General features: G+C 44.6%; 1 protein-coding gene across 1 annotated transcript in view; it reads right to left on the minus strand.

The window, feature by feature from the left end:
- Positions 1-273: 273 nt before the first annotated feature.
- USP53 (ubiquitin specific peptidase 53) overlaps positions 274-17898 on the minus strand; it is a 250197-nt gene continuing 232572 nt past the window's right edge. The window contains exon 15 of the mRNA XM_078675936.1: positions 274-5426. Within this exon, the coding sequence (XP_078532062.1) occupies positions 4442-5426 (985 nt within the window). The 3' untranslated portion in view covers positions 274-4441. The remainder of the gene's footprint in view (positions 5427-17898) is intronic.

Genomic DNA, 17898 nt, shown 5'->3' on the forward strand with positions numbered 1-17898 from the left:
CCAGGACTGCTCAATCACAAGGTTTCTAAGTGAGTATACGACATTCCTACATTCTAAACGTATTAAAAACCTTCACAGGTACTGCATGGCAATAAAAGAGATATAAGATTTGATAACACACACTGAAGTGTAGGATTTAGAAGTCAAACTAGATGACTCACCGGCAATTCCTACACAATTTGTATAAACTATCATTGTTTTAAAGTAAAACCTGGCACATTCAGCAACAAAAGAGCAAAAGTGAGACCGGAGTCATTAAAGAGCCACATTATATTTCTTAAAAATACTTTAATAGGTGGATGTACATTCGAATAATATGCAATTGCTTCAGTGCTCTGCTAGTCTTTCTTTGGGAAGTTTCCAGTTTTTTCTCGCAACTAAGCACTTTCATTACAGTTTAATTTACATAAGACCACTTTTTTTTAATTGTGACAATTAATTTAATCTGTCATGTGTTGTACCAGATTTCTAACACAATATTCATTACCATAACATTACCATTGACAATGTTGTTAAATATCCACACAATTCAGTAGTCTGCATTATTCTCCTAAAGGCAGTAACTAATGAAATTATTAGAATAGAGATAGTGGGTTTGGGTCTTACCAAGCCCTGCCTGTCCAGGTAGCTCCATTTCAACATCTCACTTGATTCCTCTGCCATATGCAACACCTGTGTTTCTTTTCAGAATAGGCATTACCATATATTCTCTCTGCCATCCCTCCACCACTTGCATCTCCACCACTGTCTTAAGTACTGCAGTTTTGAAATCCATTTCCTGTGCTGCACCAATTCCTTGCCCTCCTTCCAAGTCACTATCCCCTTTCTATTTTATTTTTTACCAGATGCTAGTTTCCACCATCACTTATGCAATTTTCCTGCCATGTTTCTGAGGACTGTGTCTTCAACTCCGGACTGGCACATGACAGTCTCTCCTATCTCTTCATGTAATCCTCTGCAGGCAATCCCTATCCAGGCCTGTGCAGTTGTCTGACAGCCCCTTAAGTCCCATACACCCAGCATCAGAAAATCATGATGGAAAAAGGGGTATTATTTAACAAGTAGATTCAATAGGGCCTCCAGGGGATAGTGTCATGATAGCTAAAAGGACTAATAACACACCCAGTTCATACAGTTGTAGGTGGTTGGTTTAATAAAGTCAAGGTATCCATATTTGAATATCACTATGTATTTTAAAACATCATACAATAATGTCACATAATGAATTACATCATAATTTTAGATTGTTTGCTATGGATCATTTGTTGAAAAGTATTTCTACTTGTAATTAGGCAGACGATGAATACAATAGATATTGCACAGCAATATACTGACTACTCTCTGAGAATGAGACTCACTCTTTGCTTAACAAATCTTATCGTCAAAGATCAAAATTTACAAACATTACAAAGACTAACGTAACAGTTATACAACAAAGTAAAACATGGTGAGAAAATATTCAATTGTTCTTCACATAGTTAATTACTCAATGCCTCAAAGTTCAAAATAATTTCCAAAATATATTTTATCATAAAGTCTATACAAGAACAAGAAAATATTTATTAAAAATAAATAGGCACCCGGCAATAAACCAACATTAATATCTGATAATTTACAAAGGTAAAATTGATCTTCACACAGCATGGAGTGCATAGTCCGGAACAGGACAGGAAAAAGTAAGTCCTGTCGAATGGCCTTCCTATCTGGAACTTTTGTGCAAATAACAGATTTCCTTGAAAAAACTAATATATACAATATATTTTTCAGCTAATTGTAGTAAGAACATTAAGAAATTGAATTAGAACTTCTAGAATCCAAGTTAGAATATGTTTAAAAAATATTTATCAATTTGGAACTAGAAACTAGGACTATAAACTCAAAGTAGCGTCGTGCGCACATATGAAATGTAATGATTAAATTGTGGAAGCACAACAGAGGATACTTTATAGTAAGCTCAGTGTAAACGTATTTTATTTACCTGGGTACAATCTTTTTAACTTTTGCACTTTCTGTTCATTTCAAATTATTTTTACTAACTATTAAGCATGGATTCCAACATTAGAAAGCATGATCTAATTGTGTTACGTAACACAACATTCCCTACATGTATCTGAAAGGCAAATAGTTTTAGTTGGTGTTGCTTCTATGACTTATGCACATTTCTGGTGGCTCTATGCACAAATCATATATGTAGTGTCGAAACAACCTGCCAAAATGTATTATACACTTCATATTCTTTTGTGCTCATATCTAGAATACACAAATATTACATCACAATAGTGTGATATGCAGCTAAGTTCTAAAATACCAACCCAAACAACATCTAAGACAAGCCATTGTAATTTGTGTTTCCTAACCTACATATTAATCTGTGCCATAAGAAAGTTTCTAATAAATGTATGGCTGTAGGTCAATTAAGACACTCTTATACATAGTTCATTATTGTTCATACAGTGGAGGACCAACCCCTTTTCTGCTCATTACAAATAATAAGGGGAGCAGACAAGTACCAGTTGTTGCTATCAGTGTATGGATAAGTGAAAGTAGGTAACCCCACAGTGCAAATACACTCACAGTTACTTAAGAGAGAATTGCAGTGGACACAATGGTGATGGTTTTATGCACTACCTTAATCTCAATAAAATAACACAGCCTTTGCCTGTATTCTTTTTGTCCTCACCAAAGCAACTATTAATGAAAAATGACAATTCTTGGGTGACATCATCTATCTTATAATTAGATTAAGTTTATTTGGCTTAGCAAGGCAAGATAAAACATGCTGCAACACTATTATCAAGTTGTAATACATCTGCTCAGACTTATGAATGATCAATCACTTGTGCTTCTGGTGTGGCTAGTTTATTTAAGGGAACTTTAGATCTGTTGAGCCTACCTAGCTAGGTAAACAAGACTAGATACCCATTAGTAACTCCATTTCACACGGTTTTATGCTGCTATAATGTTGTTTCTGTAGGAAACCATTGGAAGCCTACATGCATTTGAAAAACTTCAATGGATCTGAGGGAAGTGCTCAAAACCCCTCGCAAGGCATTGGCAAGGATTGAGGGGGAAACTTCAGCTAGTAATTATGAAATTGTGGTAAATGTAAATGATTGAGTTCCACCTAATTCTCATAAACAGACAATAATGCCCATGTAGGGCCAATGGACAGCAAAGTAAGGAATTTTCAGGACTAGGATGGTCATAAAGGAAGAATCAAAACAAGGTCTAAAATAGGAGGGTAAACATAGCAGTTATTTTCAGCCAACCCTTAATATGTATGTATCTCTACATAACGTCTGTTTTCCATTTCTAAGCAGATAGCAAAATTGGAAGCTGCATAAAAGTTACAGAATGGCAATCAAGTCTTGCTAATAGCAGGAACAGTGAGTCAACAAACTCGGCAAAAAAAATGCAAGAGTCTGTGGAAGGTGTCTAGTGCCTCCTCGTCACAAAAAAATAGCATGTGACGGTACAATGAGCTTATTTGTATGAGCTGCGTGATTTATGGGCGATGGAACCCATTTTCAAACATGCTTATAACTATACAAATCAGGGTAGTAACGTCAATGAGATTAGCATTTTTATTTTTATACTTGCATATTTTACTTAAACATTGTTAAGGGGAATATGATCCTCATTTCAAGTAGGAAATTGTAAATTCGAACTAGTGCAAACGAAGTCTTGTGATAGGCCAGTGATTTTGTTTTACAGCAACATGGCAACAAGGATTTGATTGCCTCTAAGTTTTCGTCCTCCTGGGAAGAAAAGTCGTACCAAGTCTTTAACTAAAAACGCTTGAGATTGAGAAGTCGGCCCAGGCAACTCAAAGGGAAATGCCATTCCTCGAGGACCCCAGCATAAGAGGCACCCCTGAATGATAATTAATTTTGCTACGGAACATAACAGACATCTGAATATTTGGCTTTTCTTGTTGTAAATCTTTGGAAAGGTACTTTGCTATGAAAGTTCAAAGAGTAGGGTGACAATAATAATAAACAAATATATACTTGTTACCGACAAGGATAGGTCTTCAAAAGTGTCGTGCTGTAAAAAACATAACATGAACCTCGTGGAATAAATCCAATAGAAACCCTCTTCTCCCATCGGTCTACTTGTAAAGAATTACAGATTCTATACTGAGTACGGCCAATGTCACCCGACAGGACTATTAAGGACACAAAAATATTTATTTAAGGTGCTCATCACGAACTTGTATGTACGTTTCTTTTTCATTGGAATTGCATATCAAAACAAGTTTTTATCGCAGTTAGGTCAGAAAGGCAACAAATAAGGACAGTAACCTGCACCTCTACTTCAGCACGTGCTTTTCTTCATATCATAGGTAGAAATAATCACTGTCTTCTGACATGAAGGATTGCAGGCTTCTGCTCATTCAGGTACAAAAAAGTAATGAATTCACTGGACAATGTTCACATTTCTACCTATTGCAGTGAATTCCAGCTGGACTCAGTTTGGATTTTTGGCCAGGTGCAGGGCGATTATTTAGAGTGCTGTGGTGTGTACTCCCAAATTCCTTGTCACTTGATGTCACAGAGTCACCTTCTCTCTGGAAGTCACTACTTTCTGAAAAATAGAGTTTTGGCCTCTGGTGATACTTCATTCTGTAGGTGTCAGTCATGCAGCTGTCCACTGAAAAGTAGGTGGTCAATGAAACATTATCGTTTTCACTTGTAGATAAATGACTCTGTCCACTATGGTCAGTTTCACCAGAGAATAGACCGTCAGGCACCGTCTGCACAGCAAAGGGTTCAGAGACTTTCAGATTTGGTTTACGCAAGTGGAAGTCACCCTCTTGAAAAACAGTTTTGAGTCCTACTTCCTTTGCAGAAACATGCTTATTGTTTCCAGTAGCCGAGGTAATACCAGAGGGGTCTTTTTCTATGCTTGGAGGTTTAAGCCCTGTAGTGTGAATTTTGTATGTAGGTATAACATCGTCTCTTACAGGCACCGTGCTCCTTGGGTATTTCTTTGGAGGTAAAGCTGGCGGTACGCTAAAGTTGTCGCTCTGTGGGTCTCGATGGCTTCCAGTATTTTCAGGAGTCTGTAAGCTGCGTGGTTCTCCCTGTGACCTTTGCTGAGTTTTTGAAAGACCTGGCAAACAGGTAGTCTGCAGGGAGGAAGGCAAACTAACTTTTGGTTCTGCTGTTTTTGCCCATGTTAACTGGGAAGAGTCATGACAATACTTTTCATTTGGTATCCTGGCAGGCACTCTCGTATTGTCATAGTTACATGCAGGGTTAGGTTCAACATTACTGCGTAATAAAGACACATTTTCACCAGGGCGGAGCCACTCGGTACGAATGGGATTTGATTTATTATTCGGTGCTCCTTTCGCACTGGTGTTCTTTAACACTCCTGGACTGGATGAGATGAACTTCTTATTCAAATCTGGAGCATCTGGTCTGAAAAAGAAAAAGAATGACGAATATATATATATATATATTTATGCTTTAAAGCAAAAATTACAACTTCAATTAGCTACTTGCAAGAATATTAATCATGCACATTGAACACAAATTGTCTTATGATAGACAAAGTATTATTCCAATAAAAGGCTAATAGGCAAGTTTGACATTCAATGTATTGGGTATGCAAATAGTCTCTCCCTTTGAAGCTGTCTTAGTAACTTCTTTAAGCGCAGTGCTTCTTAACCCAATGACTTCTGTGGAGCCCCCCCACTTAATAATTTCTGGAACCGGTGACCTCACTGAATCATTATTGGAATTCAGGGACCCCCCAATAAGTCATTACTGGAAGCCAGACCTTGGCCAAAGCAATTTTGAAAATTTGAATCGAATTACAATACACAAAAATAGACACCAGCATTCCACAAAACAGATACACAAATGATGCAACATTTTATTTAATTCACAAACAAATATAAAATAGAAAGTTGGCGCTTTTCTAAATTCAACTGAATCCCCCCCCATTATATATTCTGTATAAATCAACTGCACTGCTCCCACAAACCAATCTTGAGGATACCAACTTAATTATTAGACTTAAATTCCAAATCCCTTTATATTTCCAGAACGTTTTAAAATTCTTTATTTATATACATTTTCTTAATCTTTTTATATTATTTAGATTTTTAAACAACTGCAAAGCCCCCGAGTGGTGTCCCAGACCCCAATGGGTCCCTGTTCCACATTTTCAGAACTGCTCTTTTAGTGTGTTTAAATCACAGACATTTACGGAAAAATAATCAGTCCTTTTATGTAGTTTATAAAATAAGAAAATACGAACACTTGCTCTGTGACTTCGAGATTAAAGTTCCACAATAACAAAATATGCCCAAATCCACAAAATAAAGTTTTTAAAGAAAGCTAAAGGATAAGCAAGCAAACATCTGTATTTTGTACCAATTTTGTTAGAGCAAAGAGGTGGGGTTTTCAAAGATGTAGGTGCATATGTTTCAAGATACCGGACAATTGAGATGGACTGGATGTCCAAGGCTAATAAAGTTACTTCAACTACTCGACGGCAGGTATTTTCACAAAAACAGGGCTTGCGGTGGACATATTCCATCATCAGCTCTCTCCCACATTACAGACAGTTACAAGTTCAAGTATGATGGCCTGGATAAAAGCGTGTATTTCATAAAGCTGGTATTGTCATGGATTTTTCAAGTACAATGTCTATTTGTTTTTTAAAGTAACGCAGCAAGTTCTCTTACAATGCTGAAATGCTGGCACCTGAAAGGCAATTGGTCAAAATGGAATGCTTAAGCAGGAACAGTCGTACAAACAAGTTTCTTTTGGAAATGTGCTTTCTGGTCGATACTCTATTCAGCCGTAGACTCCACACCATTAGAACATTCCCCAGGCACCAGAGTGGATCCGAAAGTTTTCTCAGCAATGCTCCTGCGCGCCTTCATGTTGACCTTCTTCCACCTGTAACGTCACAGCTTGGAGCCGCATATAGACCTTACTCCTGCGCGCCGATGACAGTTTCTTGATCGACTCTTTTCATGGCCTGGGATGGGGAGCCCAAAACAATTGGATGTACCAATGTGCAGATCTCGAATTCTTGAAACTTTTTAGATGATGAAAAAGAGACCATTCCAGGCCATTTCACAAAATTAGAAAAAGAAGAGCAGCAAGGAATTTGAGTTTAGATACAGTATCCGCCAGAGTGTTACTGAAGGTAACTACATTTTTTTCCCGATGGATATTTCTAACCAAATTTCTCACCTTTAAATAGATCCCAAAGCAGTACCTCCCCAGGTGAAGGCTCTGTGGAGTGGGCTCACGCCAAAAACTCTTGCAGGACCAAATGGGTGAAATGCCTTTCCTGCCAGACCGGTCTGCCAAGGTAGTAGTACTTTGTGTTCATGTCCACTAATGCCCATGTCACAGCCTGGCAGATGCCAAGAACTGCCACTGTGTGCCAACGGAATGGTAGCAGCTTTGGCCCTGGTGGAATGAGCCCTCAGATCTTCCAGAGGCTGCTTCTTGGCCAATATGTAGCAGATCTTTATGCAGAGGGCATACAACATCATGTCGTGCGGATGGCACACACAAGCTCAGGAGGCAGATTGAACCCCGTAAACTGGTTCATTCAATCTTAATGCTTGGTTGTGTGGATTCAACAGTTTCAGGTGCAGAACCCTGCCCCGCTACTGTGACAGAAAATCTGTCTGAAGCGGTAGCCTGATTGGTAGACAGATGCTCAAGCTAAGAATTACTCTGCAGGCCCAACCCAGAGACACTAGGATGACTAGGGCCCTGTTATTCCTGATCTTCTTCAGAACTCGGGCAGGAAAGATAGAGGCAGAAAGGTATACTAACGTTCCATACTCCACTCTAGCCTGAATGAGTCTCCTAAAGAGAGCGTTCTTGGGAACTCCAATGTGCAGCAGTTTTGACACAGCTTGTTCGAGGATGCAACTACCATTCGGGATTCAACAGGCGCCATTGGCTGAGCATGTCCGCCCTGGACAAAAAGATCTTGACAGGTGGTTCACGACCAGAGAGATGCCCAGGTGACTCAGCCACTTCCAGAGGTGCCAAGTGTCCTGGCACATGACCCAGGACCCCTATTTGCCCTGCTTGTTGCAGTACCACATGGCGGTTCCGATGTCTGCGAGAACATGTCCTGGCCTTCCCTTGGTGGGTGGCAGGATAGCCTTTAACGCTAAGTGAATGGCCCACAGCTCTAACAGATTTATGTGGAGCAGGGGTTTCTCCGGAAACCAGAGTCCTCTAATCTCCACCTCACGGTCCTCTGATCTTTGCCTCCCCCAGGTTATATCACCAGCCCAGCAGTGATGCATCTGTCATGACCATAAGCTCTGAGTGAGAAAGGAGAGGTATCTGCCACTGGTCCAGTTGCAATTGAACAGCCACCACTGCAGATCTTTACAGGCTTCTCTGAAACCTGGATGACACCTGGCAGGTTTCCTTGGTACTGGGTCCACTGAAACGTCAGATACCACTGCAGAGACTGCACATGCCAGTTGGCAATGCAGAAAAGGAGATTGCATGAGGTCATCAGGCCAAGATGCCTCAGAGCTACTCTTGCCAAGATCAAGCACTGTGGCTGAAACATCAGGCTCATAGCCAAAATGTCCTAGAATCATTAAGCAAAGTGTCTGAAACTGCACCATGTCGAGAAGAGCTCCTATACAAGGAAGGCACATTGCAGGAGTTTGTTGTGACTTTGGTTACTTGATCAAGATTTCAGAGGGTTAATCATCATCGATGTGATCTTCAACTGACTATGGCTAACCCACCTTCAACAGCCAGTCATCGAGATAGGAGAAAACTGGAATTCCCAACCTCCGAAGATGAGCAGCAATCACCGACATCACTTTTGTGATTAAGAAAGGTATGCTGGTAAGTAAGAAGTGGAGCTCAGCAAAAGAAACTGCTCCTGGTCTACCCTGAACAGCAGATAACATCTGTGGGATTGCAAGACGGGCACATGAAAGTATGCATCTTGCAGATTCAAGGCAACGCTCCAGTCACCTGGATACAGGGCACACAGAACTTGGGCCAGTGTAAGCATTATGAATGTGTCCTTTCGCAGGAAAGCATTCAGAGGACAAGACCTCAAATAGTCAAAAGGCCCCAATCCTTCTTTGGCACAAGGAAATAGCAGGAGTAACAACTTGTTCCCACTTCCAAAACTGGCACCCTCTCAACAGCCTTATTTGCCAGTAGGACCTGCGTGTCTTGTAGCAGGAAGGAGAGGTGCTACTCTGAAAGCCACTTTGATGTGGGAGGAAGTTGTAGTGGGAGAGCGAGAGACAGAAGGGCATAACCCTGGGCTAGGCAATCAGAGGATTCATCTGGAGGATTCATCTGCGAGGGACTGCCACTCTGGGAGAAAATGTATGATTCTGCCTCCCCCATGGTGGTTGTGTGCTTCTAAGGGCAAACTAAAGCTGTTTGGAATCAGATGGCCCAGGGAAAATAACTAGGAAGAGCATAGTCCACGGTGACCTGTGCACTACCTTAATCTAAAAAAAAAAAAACCCACACAGCCTTAGCCTGTATTCTTCTTGTCCTCGCCAAAACAACTCTTAATGACAAAAAGGTCAAAATGACACAAAGTCCCGAAAGGACTGGGGTGGCTGTTGCAGGAGTGGTGGGGCCAGGCATTGTCTATACACCTTCCCTCTTAAATAACCCCAGGAGCGAAACTGGTAGGGAAACTGATAAGCGGGAGTGGAAAAGATTAAAGAATGTGCTGTGGCTCTGCCTTCCTTAAAGAGTTGGAGGGCAGAGTCATCTTTCTCGCCAAAAAGATCTCAATGAAGGGCATATCTATAAAGGATTCCAGCACATCTCCAGAAAAGCCAGTGGAGTTTATCTACGCAAGTCGGCAGAGAACCACCCTAGTGCCCGGAGTGGAGTGGTGTGGCTCACTGGTTAGAGGCGGCAGACCCGGAAGCAGAGAACGGCCCGGGACCAGGGTTCAATTCCTGACGTGGCAGGGTCGTGGACCAGGGTCAGCGGACTCGATAATTCTCGCCTCGGTGCCTACTCTAACCAGGGATCACACTCGGCAACTCTGGGCATTAGCTTGCCTCATCTCTACAACAGCCCCCCACATTCGCCGGAGATGCCTGGTTTCACCTTGGAGATACCCAGTAGGGACCATCTCACAGGGATAGCCAGGACGGGTTCCCCAGCGGTCTACAGCGCCAGGACGCCTCAGGGCAGCAGTGCGCTTTACAAGACACATACATTCACATACATTCACATTCACATGCCCACCACTTTCCCCCAACAATCAGTAGTATCAATGCCAGCCCTAATTACATATCTGGCTGCCCTGAATGGTTTGAACAAAAAGGGGCAAAGACTTCTTCGTGCCAGCAGTCCCGATCTCAGAGGACATGCATGGAACGGCCTGATAGACAGATCACACTCACTGAGCTCAATACCAAGCTAGCCGAAGAGAACATTCACTTCCCGAATGTCTCCATCCTTTTCGATTTCTTGTCTTGAGGGGTCGTGGGGAACGAATTAGGATTTGCTTTGCTGGCAGATGCCTGGAGCTTCACACTCTCAGGAGTGGGAAAATACATAAAAAAGCCAGTTGGCCATTCTGGCGTTTTGACCAGGGTGGTGGCAGCACCTTGAGATAGCGCTTGGGATTGGCGAAAGCAGACTGCGAGGGATCTCTTCTGCTGCGCGCCTCACGCTGCAACTTTCAGTTGACCCTTTTTAAAAATTCTATTTTTAACTCCAATTGATTCACTAATTGTGTAGTTTGTATTTTTAAAATCACCTTGGTGTACTGTTGTGTGCGCTGCTTACCGGTCCCCCTGGGCCCCGTTCCACCGCGGCTTGCCTGTGCCGATTGACGTGGAGGGCTAGGTCGGGCGCCATCTTGGGCGGACCCGGACCCCGGCTGGACTCGAGTTAGCGGTCCAGCTCGGGGAGGGGCCTGGGCTACAAATAGAATTGACTGTGGCGTGTCAGGGCGTTTGACCAGGGTGGTGGCAGCACCTTGAGATAGCGCTTGGGATTGGCGAAAGCAGACTGCGAGGGATCTCTTCTGCTGCGCGCCTCACGCTGCAACTTTCAGTTGACCCTTTTTAAAAATTCTATTTTTAACTCCAATTGATTCACTAATTGTGTAGTTTGTATTTTTAAAATCACCTTGGTGTACTGTTGTGTGCGCTGCTTACCGGTCCCCCTGGGCCCCGTTCCACCGCGGCTTGCCTGTGCCGATTGACGTGGAGGGCTAGGTCGGGCGCCATCTTGGGCGGACCCGGACCCCGGCTGGACTCGAGTTAGCGGTCCAGCTCGGGGAGGGGCCTGGGCTACAAATAGAATTGACTGTGGCGTGTCAGGGCGTTTGACCAGGGTGGTGGCAGCACCTTGAGATAGCGCTTGGGATTGGCGAAAGCAGACTGCGAGGGATCTCTTCTGCTGCGCGCCTCACGCTGCAACTTTCAGTTGACCCTTTTTTAAAATTCTATTTTTAACTCCGATTGATTCACTAATTGTGTAGTTTGTATTTTTAAAATCACCTTGGTGTACTGTTGTGTGCGCTGCTTACCGGTCCCCCTGGGCCCCGTTCCACCGCGGCTTGCCTGTGCCGATTGACGTGGAGGGCTAGGTCGGGCGCCATCTTGGGCGGACCCGGACCCCGGCTGGACTCGAGTTAGCGGTCCAGCTCGGGGAGGGGCCTGGGCTACAAATAGAATTGACTGTGGCGTGTCAGGGCGTTTGACCAGGGTGGTGGCAGCACCTTGAGATAGCGCTTGGGATTGGCGAAAGCAGACTGCGAGGGATCTCTTCTGCTGCGCGCCTCACGCTGCAACTTTCAGTTGACCCTTTTTAAAAATTCTATTTTTAACTCCAATTGATTCACTAATTGTGTAGTTTGTATTTTTAAAATCACCTTGGTGTACTGTTGTGTGCGCTGCTTACCGGTCCCCCTGGGCCCCGTTCCACCGCGGCTTGCCTGTGCCGATTGACGTGGAGGGCTAGGTCGGGCGCCATCTTGGGCGGACCCGGACCCCGGCTGGACTCGAGTTAGCGGTCCAGCTCGGGGAGGGGCCGGGGCTACAAATAGCGTTGTGTCCTAGAGCGCGCAGCGGGCGCGCCGTCTGCGCGCCGAAGGAGCGCCAAAGGAGGGCCCGTCTGTGCCCGTCCGTGCCTCGGACGGGCCTAGGGCTAGCCATACTGCCTCCCCTCCATTTGATCGAGATGGGATACATAGAATTGTCTACTCCCGCTCCGATCTGCTTAATATTGCTCCTTCTGATGAGCAAAATAGCTGTCAACGAAGAGGGCCTGATTCTACGGGGACGGCTTGTCCGAAATGCGGCTTCTTTTTCCAGCGCACGCTTTCTCCGCGCTTAGGCGCCGACATGTCCCACATGAACACTGTCAGAGCTGCCCTTATTAACGCTAGGTCTATGGTAAAACATGCGGCTGACATCTTCGAGGTTCTTATGGAGGGTCAGCTCGAGATACTTTTCGTCACTGAGACATGGCTTAATAACTCCTGTGCTCCGTCCATTGAACTGGCCGTTCCTAGAGGTTTTAAGATTGCCAGAGCAGACCGACCTCTTGGCAGAGGAGGAGGTCTAGCAGTAATATTCAAAGAGGACTGGCACTTTTCCTCTGAACGGCTAGCAGTGGGGGTGGAGGGCGAAGTTCTTCATTTTTCCCTTGTTATCAACCCACATTTTACGCTAGGAGGATCTTTGATCTATAGGCCCCCAGGCCCAGCCATGCCCTTCCTTGAGGCTTTGGAAGACTGTATTGTGCCCCGAGCCCTGAACTTTCCCAGATTTCTCCTGGTTGGCGACTTCAATATTCACGTCGATAATATTGACGCTTTGGAGTCGCGCAGACTTGAGGAGGTCTTGGATCTGTCACAGCTCAGGCAATGGGTATCATCTCCAACTCACTCAGGAGGCCACCTTCTAGACCTTGTGTGTTCTAACTTCCCCCTTAAACTTTCTGACCCGGAAAAAGTCACCTGGTCTGATCACGACCTGGTCAGGTTCTCATGGGAAGTGGGTAATGTGGCCAGTACAGCTCTGACACCCCCCACTATTCATCCTCAGAAAATTAACATGGCCGTGTTTAGCCAAGAATTGTTAAAAAATCACCAGTCCCTCTCTCCGGAGTTGGATACAGCGGTTGTGGATTTCAATGGTCGGTTGCAACAGGCGACATATGTGTCCACCAAACAGGCAACTGCACCCAGACTTCGTCATTTTCCCTCTCAACCCTGGTTTTCCCCTGAGTTGAGGGAGCAAAAACTGGGGTGTAAAAAACTGGAGCGAGTCTGGAGGCGCGCCTATAGTTTGGACACAAGGGCCGCCCTGCGCTCTGCCCAAAAGAAATACTATGCCGCCATTAAAACTGCCAAAGGACTATATTATGCGGGAAGAATAGCTAAGGCAGAAAACAACAGCAGAGAAATTTTCTCAATTGTAAAAAGTTTTGTTTCCCCTATCGCAGAATCCTCCACCCTTCCCTCCTCTGGGGAATGGTGTGAAGTTCTATCAAATTTCTTTACTGATAAGATAGCCAAGATTCAGCAGGGTTTTTGTTCCACCTCATTGACTGAGAATCCAGAATTTATCATCCCTGGTATGCCTGATCCCTCAGACACCCTACAGCTCACTGATTTGGAGCGGGTTACAGAGGGTGATGTGTTGCCCCTTCTGGACTGTCTTAAATCAGGGTCCCCCACTGATCCGTGTCCGGCTCGGATTCTGTCCGGGGTAGCCAGCACTGTATGTAGAGAGGTCACTCACATCGTCAACCTCTCTCTTTCCTCGGCAGTGGTTCCTGCCGAGTGGAAACAGGCTAAGCTTTTGCCACTCCTGAAGAAGCCAGGCTTGGATGCTTCGGTCCCCGGTAATTACCGGCCCATTTCTTTGCTCCCTGCCTTGACAAAAATCTGCGAGAAAGTAGTCTTCCGACAACTAGATCAATTTGTAGAGTCATCTAATGCCCTGCACCCTGCCCAATCGGGATTCAGGGCCGCCTATAGCACTGAAACGGCCCTGTTAGAGATGACGGAGTCGATACGGGAGTGTCTGGACGGAGGCGGCAGAGCAGTCCTAATCCTATTGGATCTCTCTGCCGCCTTCGATACCGTCCCCCATGCTCTCCTCATCGCCAGGCTATCGGCCATTGGCATTGGCGGCAATGCCTTGGCCTGGGTGTCGTCATTTCTTTCGGGAAGAACGCAACAGGTCTGGATGCCACCTCATGCCTCAGAATTAAAACCACTCCTTACAGGGGTCCCACAGGGCTCCACTCTTAGCCCCCTGCTGTTCAACATTTATATTACCCCCTTGGTGTATCTCGCGGAACAGCATGGGGCTAAGATCATAGGATATGCGGATGACACGCAGCTTCTTTTTACCTGGCCCGACGACCATCTTGACACAGCTAAGGTTCATCTTTGCCTATCCTCAGTTTTTCAATGGCTTATGCGGGCTCAACTAAAGTGTAATGAGGATAAGTCTGAGGTCCTCTTTTTTGGATCCTTCCCCCCTAATTTCAAGAACGTGCTGTGGCCCCCGAACATTCCATGCCCTAAGGAAATGGGTGGTCTGGCGAAAAATCTTGGGATTTGGTTTGGAGAGGATCTAAAATTTGAGGACCATATAAAAAAACTGACCGGAACGTGTTTTTCCACCCTGAGAATGCTCAGGAAATTTTTTCCACTACTCCCCAGGGAGGCCAGGGAGACGGTTGCCCGAGCACTCATCCTAGCTAGACTGGACTACGCGAACTCCCTGTTCAGCGGCATTCCAGCCTATCTGACCAAGCGTCTGTTGGTCATTCAGAATGCCGCAGTTCGCCTTCTCTGCAACGTCCCCAGATGGAAGAGTGCTCGGTCCCATATGTCTGGCCTCCACTGGCTTCCAGTTCCGCAACGTATCCTCTTTAAAACTTTGGTGCTTGCGTTCAGAGCAATTCATGACCAAGGACCAGTCTATTTAAAGAAAAGATTCACACTGTATGCCCCTACAAGAGCCCTCCGCTCATCTTCTCTATTAAAAATGACCCTCCCGCGATTTAAGCGAACTAGATTGGGGGGTCAGTCCATTTCGGTGGTTGCTGCCCGCGCCTGGAATGCTCTCCCTTTTCATCTTCGCTCCAGTCATACAGTTGCTCAATTTAAAAAAAATCTGAAAACCCACCTTTTCAGTAGCAGTTTTTAATTTGATCCCCGCTCATCTGTCTTTGCCCCTCCCTTCGCGCCAGGATACTCCCCAGTAACAGTGCGCGTTACAAAACCATTTATACATTCTGTGGTGTATGGCTACTTCACTGTTCACTGATGTGTAAGCACAAGGCTTAGCACAAGTGCCCCTCCCTAAGGAAACAAGTCAGTGCTTCATTAAATGGAAATAAGAGCTCAGATGTGGCTTGGCTAGGCCACATGCCTAACCACTGTGGCAAATAAAGCGCTTTCCTCCGCAGGGGATCCAAAGGCCAAATTCAACTTTGTATCGGGAAAGTATCATGTCCACTGGCCTCCTGCAAATTTGCATATACACTGTTGTCATCGTAATGTAGGGGTAAATCATACCTAGTATCATTCTCTCGTGGTGGCAAACTGTGGTGAGAATTTGAGCCAAAAAGATGACCGAGCCACTGGGAAAGTCTCCATGTTTGAAGAAGAGTTTTGTCAGAGTTTGAAAGTACAGGAACTAGGTGAGCTGGAGTGGGGTCATAGCAAGACCTCAGTTGGAGTTGAAACTGATTTGGTCCGGGGTCGGCAGTTGATTAAGAGGGAACAGTCACGTCTTGAACCTGGAGGTGCAGTCGGCAACAGAGTCTGTGTGGAAACCAAAGTAGGGTCAAAGGGCAGGAGGATGTAGCTCTACGGCCAGAGCGGTCGACCTAGAAGCTGGGGAACCGGGTTCGAATCTCAGCAACTACGTTCAACATCATGTGATTCTGGCCAAATCACTTAAATTCCCCGTGCCTAACAAAAGTGAATGTGTCTGTCTGTAATGAAACTGGTACTCACTTAAAGAGCTCTGATACCCTCGGGTCTAGTTCGCACTATATAAAATTACAAAAATAAAAACAGCACAGAGGGCAGACTAGCCAGTGATAAATGGACTGGAGGCTCTTGGGGATCCTTTGGTCCAGGTGGACTGCCAGTAGAGGCTGCAAGAGTGCCACAAATATGCAGCATGGCCTCTTTAAAGGCATCAACCTGCTGCAGCATCACCAATGGCCAGAGAAATTCAGGGCTCAGCAAGACCAGATGTAGAATCGGCTCCTCAATCAGTGATTCGAAATAAGATCGACTGGCAACTTTATCTCTTAACCTTTCTTCAGACAGAGTTTGTGGGATGCAATTGAGTCACGCTTCATCTTTTTATGCTTCTTCGATTCACCACACAACTTTGACCGCAAAGACCACCTGACACAAAAACAGCTTGAGAGCGGGAAAGTGTCTGCACCCTCCACTTAAGAGTGGAGGCAGGACTTGACATCTGTGATTTCTTTCAATTGTCCGTAACATACAGCTTCACTTCCCAGGCCCAGATTGCATTCGAGTGCATGAGGTCACATTCTTTGCACATCTTGGAATCATGCCCAAAGCCCAAACACCAGAGGGTGGACTTGTGTAGGTCCGTCACGAACATCTGTTTCTGACACTCACAGTACAGTCTGAAACCTGACGTAAAAGTTACTTACCTTCGGTAGCTCTATATCTGGTAGAGACACAGTCTAGATGAATATTCCTTACATTTGAAGTCTCACCAGGTGCCAGTCTGGATTTGGACATTTTTCAGCAGTACCTATGCGCGTCCGGGGCGGCTTCGAATGGCTCTGCAGTGACGTCGTCACCAGATACAACGTCAGTTGAGACATATAAGTCCCCTCTGGCGCGCGGACATCAGTTTCGTCTGTGAAACCTTTCGCAGCAAAACACGGAACCACTACCGAAACTGGATGTGGAAACAGGGTGCCAAAAAAGACAAAAAATGTGTAAAACATTAATAAAGAATAAACATCAAATGGTATATTAATACCAGACATAGATTTTAAAGAAAAAAAAACATCAAATCAATGAAACAGGGCTACATGAAATTAAACACCCCAGTGAATAACCCCCATATGAGGGAAGAGACCATACACTCTATAGACCACTCATCAATGGTAATGAATGGCATGGCAATAGCCAAACAGAAGCTACAACAACAATACCAGGCTGTTTGTTAAATCACACCATTACTTGATATATTGACAGTACCAATGTCAAGGTATGATGATACCAAGAAGGCTTTCATAGAAAGAACAAATAAATCAATACTGCTTACGGGTGTGTCATTCAGAGTGAAAGAGAAAACACACGCCCACTCAACCAACCACACACATTTGGAAATGTATGATATTGCATCATTCGAAACAAAGGCTAAGTGACCAGGTCAATCGATTTGTTTATCCCCAACATAGACGGAGCTACTGATCACTGGTATATGAACCCAGAACTGAAAGGGTATAACCCGTACCTCAAAGGCCATTCGCAGAGCTGGGAGGATGGGCAGGGCGTTAAGGAAATCTGCGGCTAGACTGTGTCTCTACCAGATATAAAGTTACCACAGGTAAGTAACTTTAACATCTGATAGAGACATCTAGCCGCAGATTCCAAAACTTCAAATTAAATACCCTAGCTGTACCCCACTGGAGGAGGGTCTGCAAACTAATCCTACAAATGTTCTCAAAGAGAACAAGCTGGTCAAAACTAACCACCGACCAAACATATGTAGGAATAGCAGAACAAGAGATAGGCTCTTAATGGAATCCATGTTCCCTGTCACAGAACATACAAATAAAAAACAACCTTGCAGGTCCGAAAGAATCGGCCCTTGAAGGAAAAAGGGTTGATAACCCCTGAAGAACCATCGGTCGG

Source organism: Lissotriton helveticus, chromosome 2_1 (assembly GCF_964261635.1).
Source record: "Lissotriton helveticus chromosome 2_1, aLisHel1.1, whole genome shotgun sequence".
NCBI classification, from domain to species: domain Eukaryota; kingdom Metazoa; phylum Chordata; class Amphibia; order Caudata; family Salamandridae; genus Lissotriton; species Lissotriton helveticus.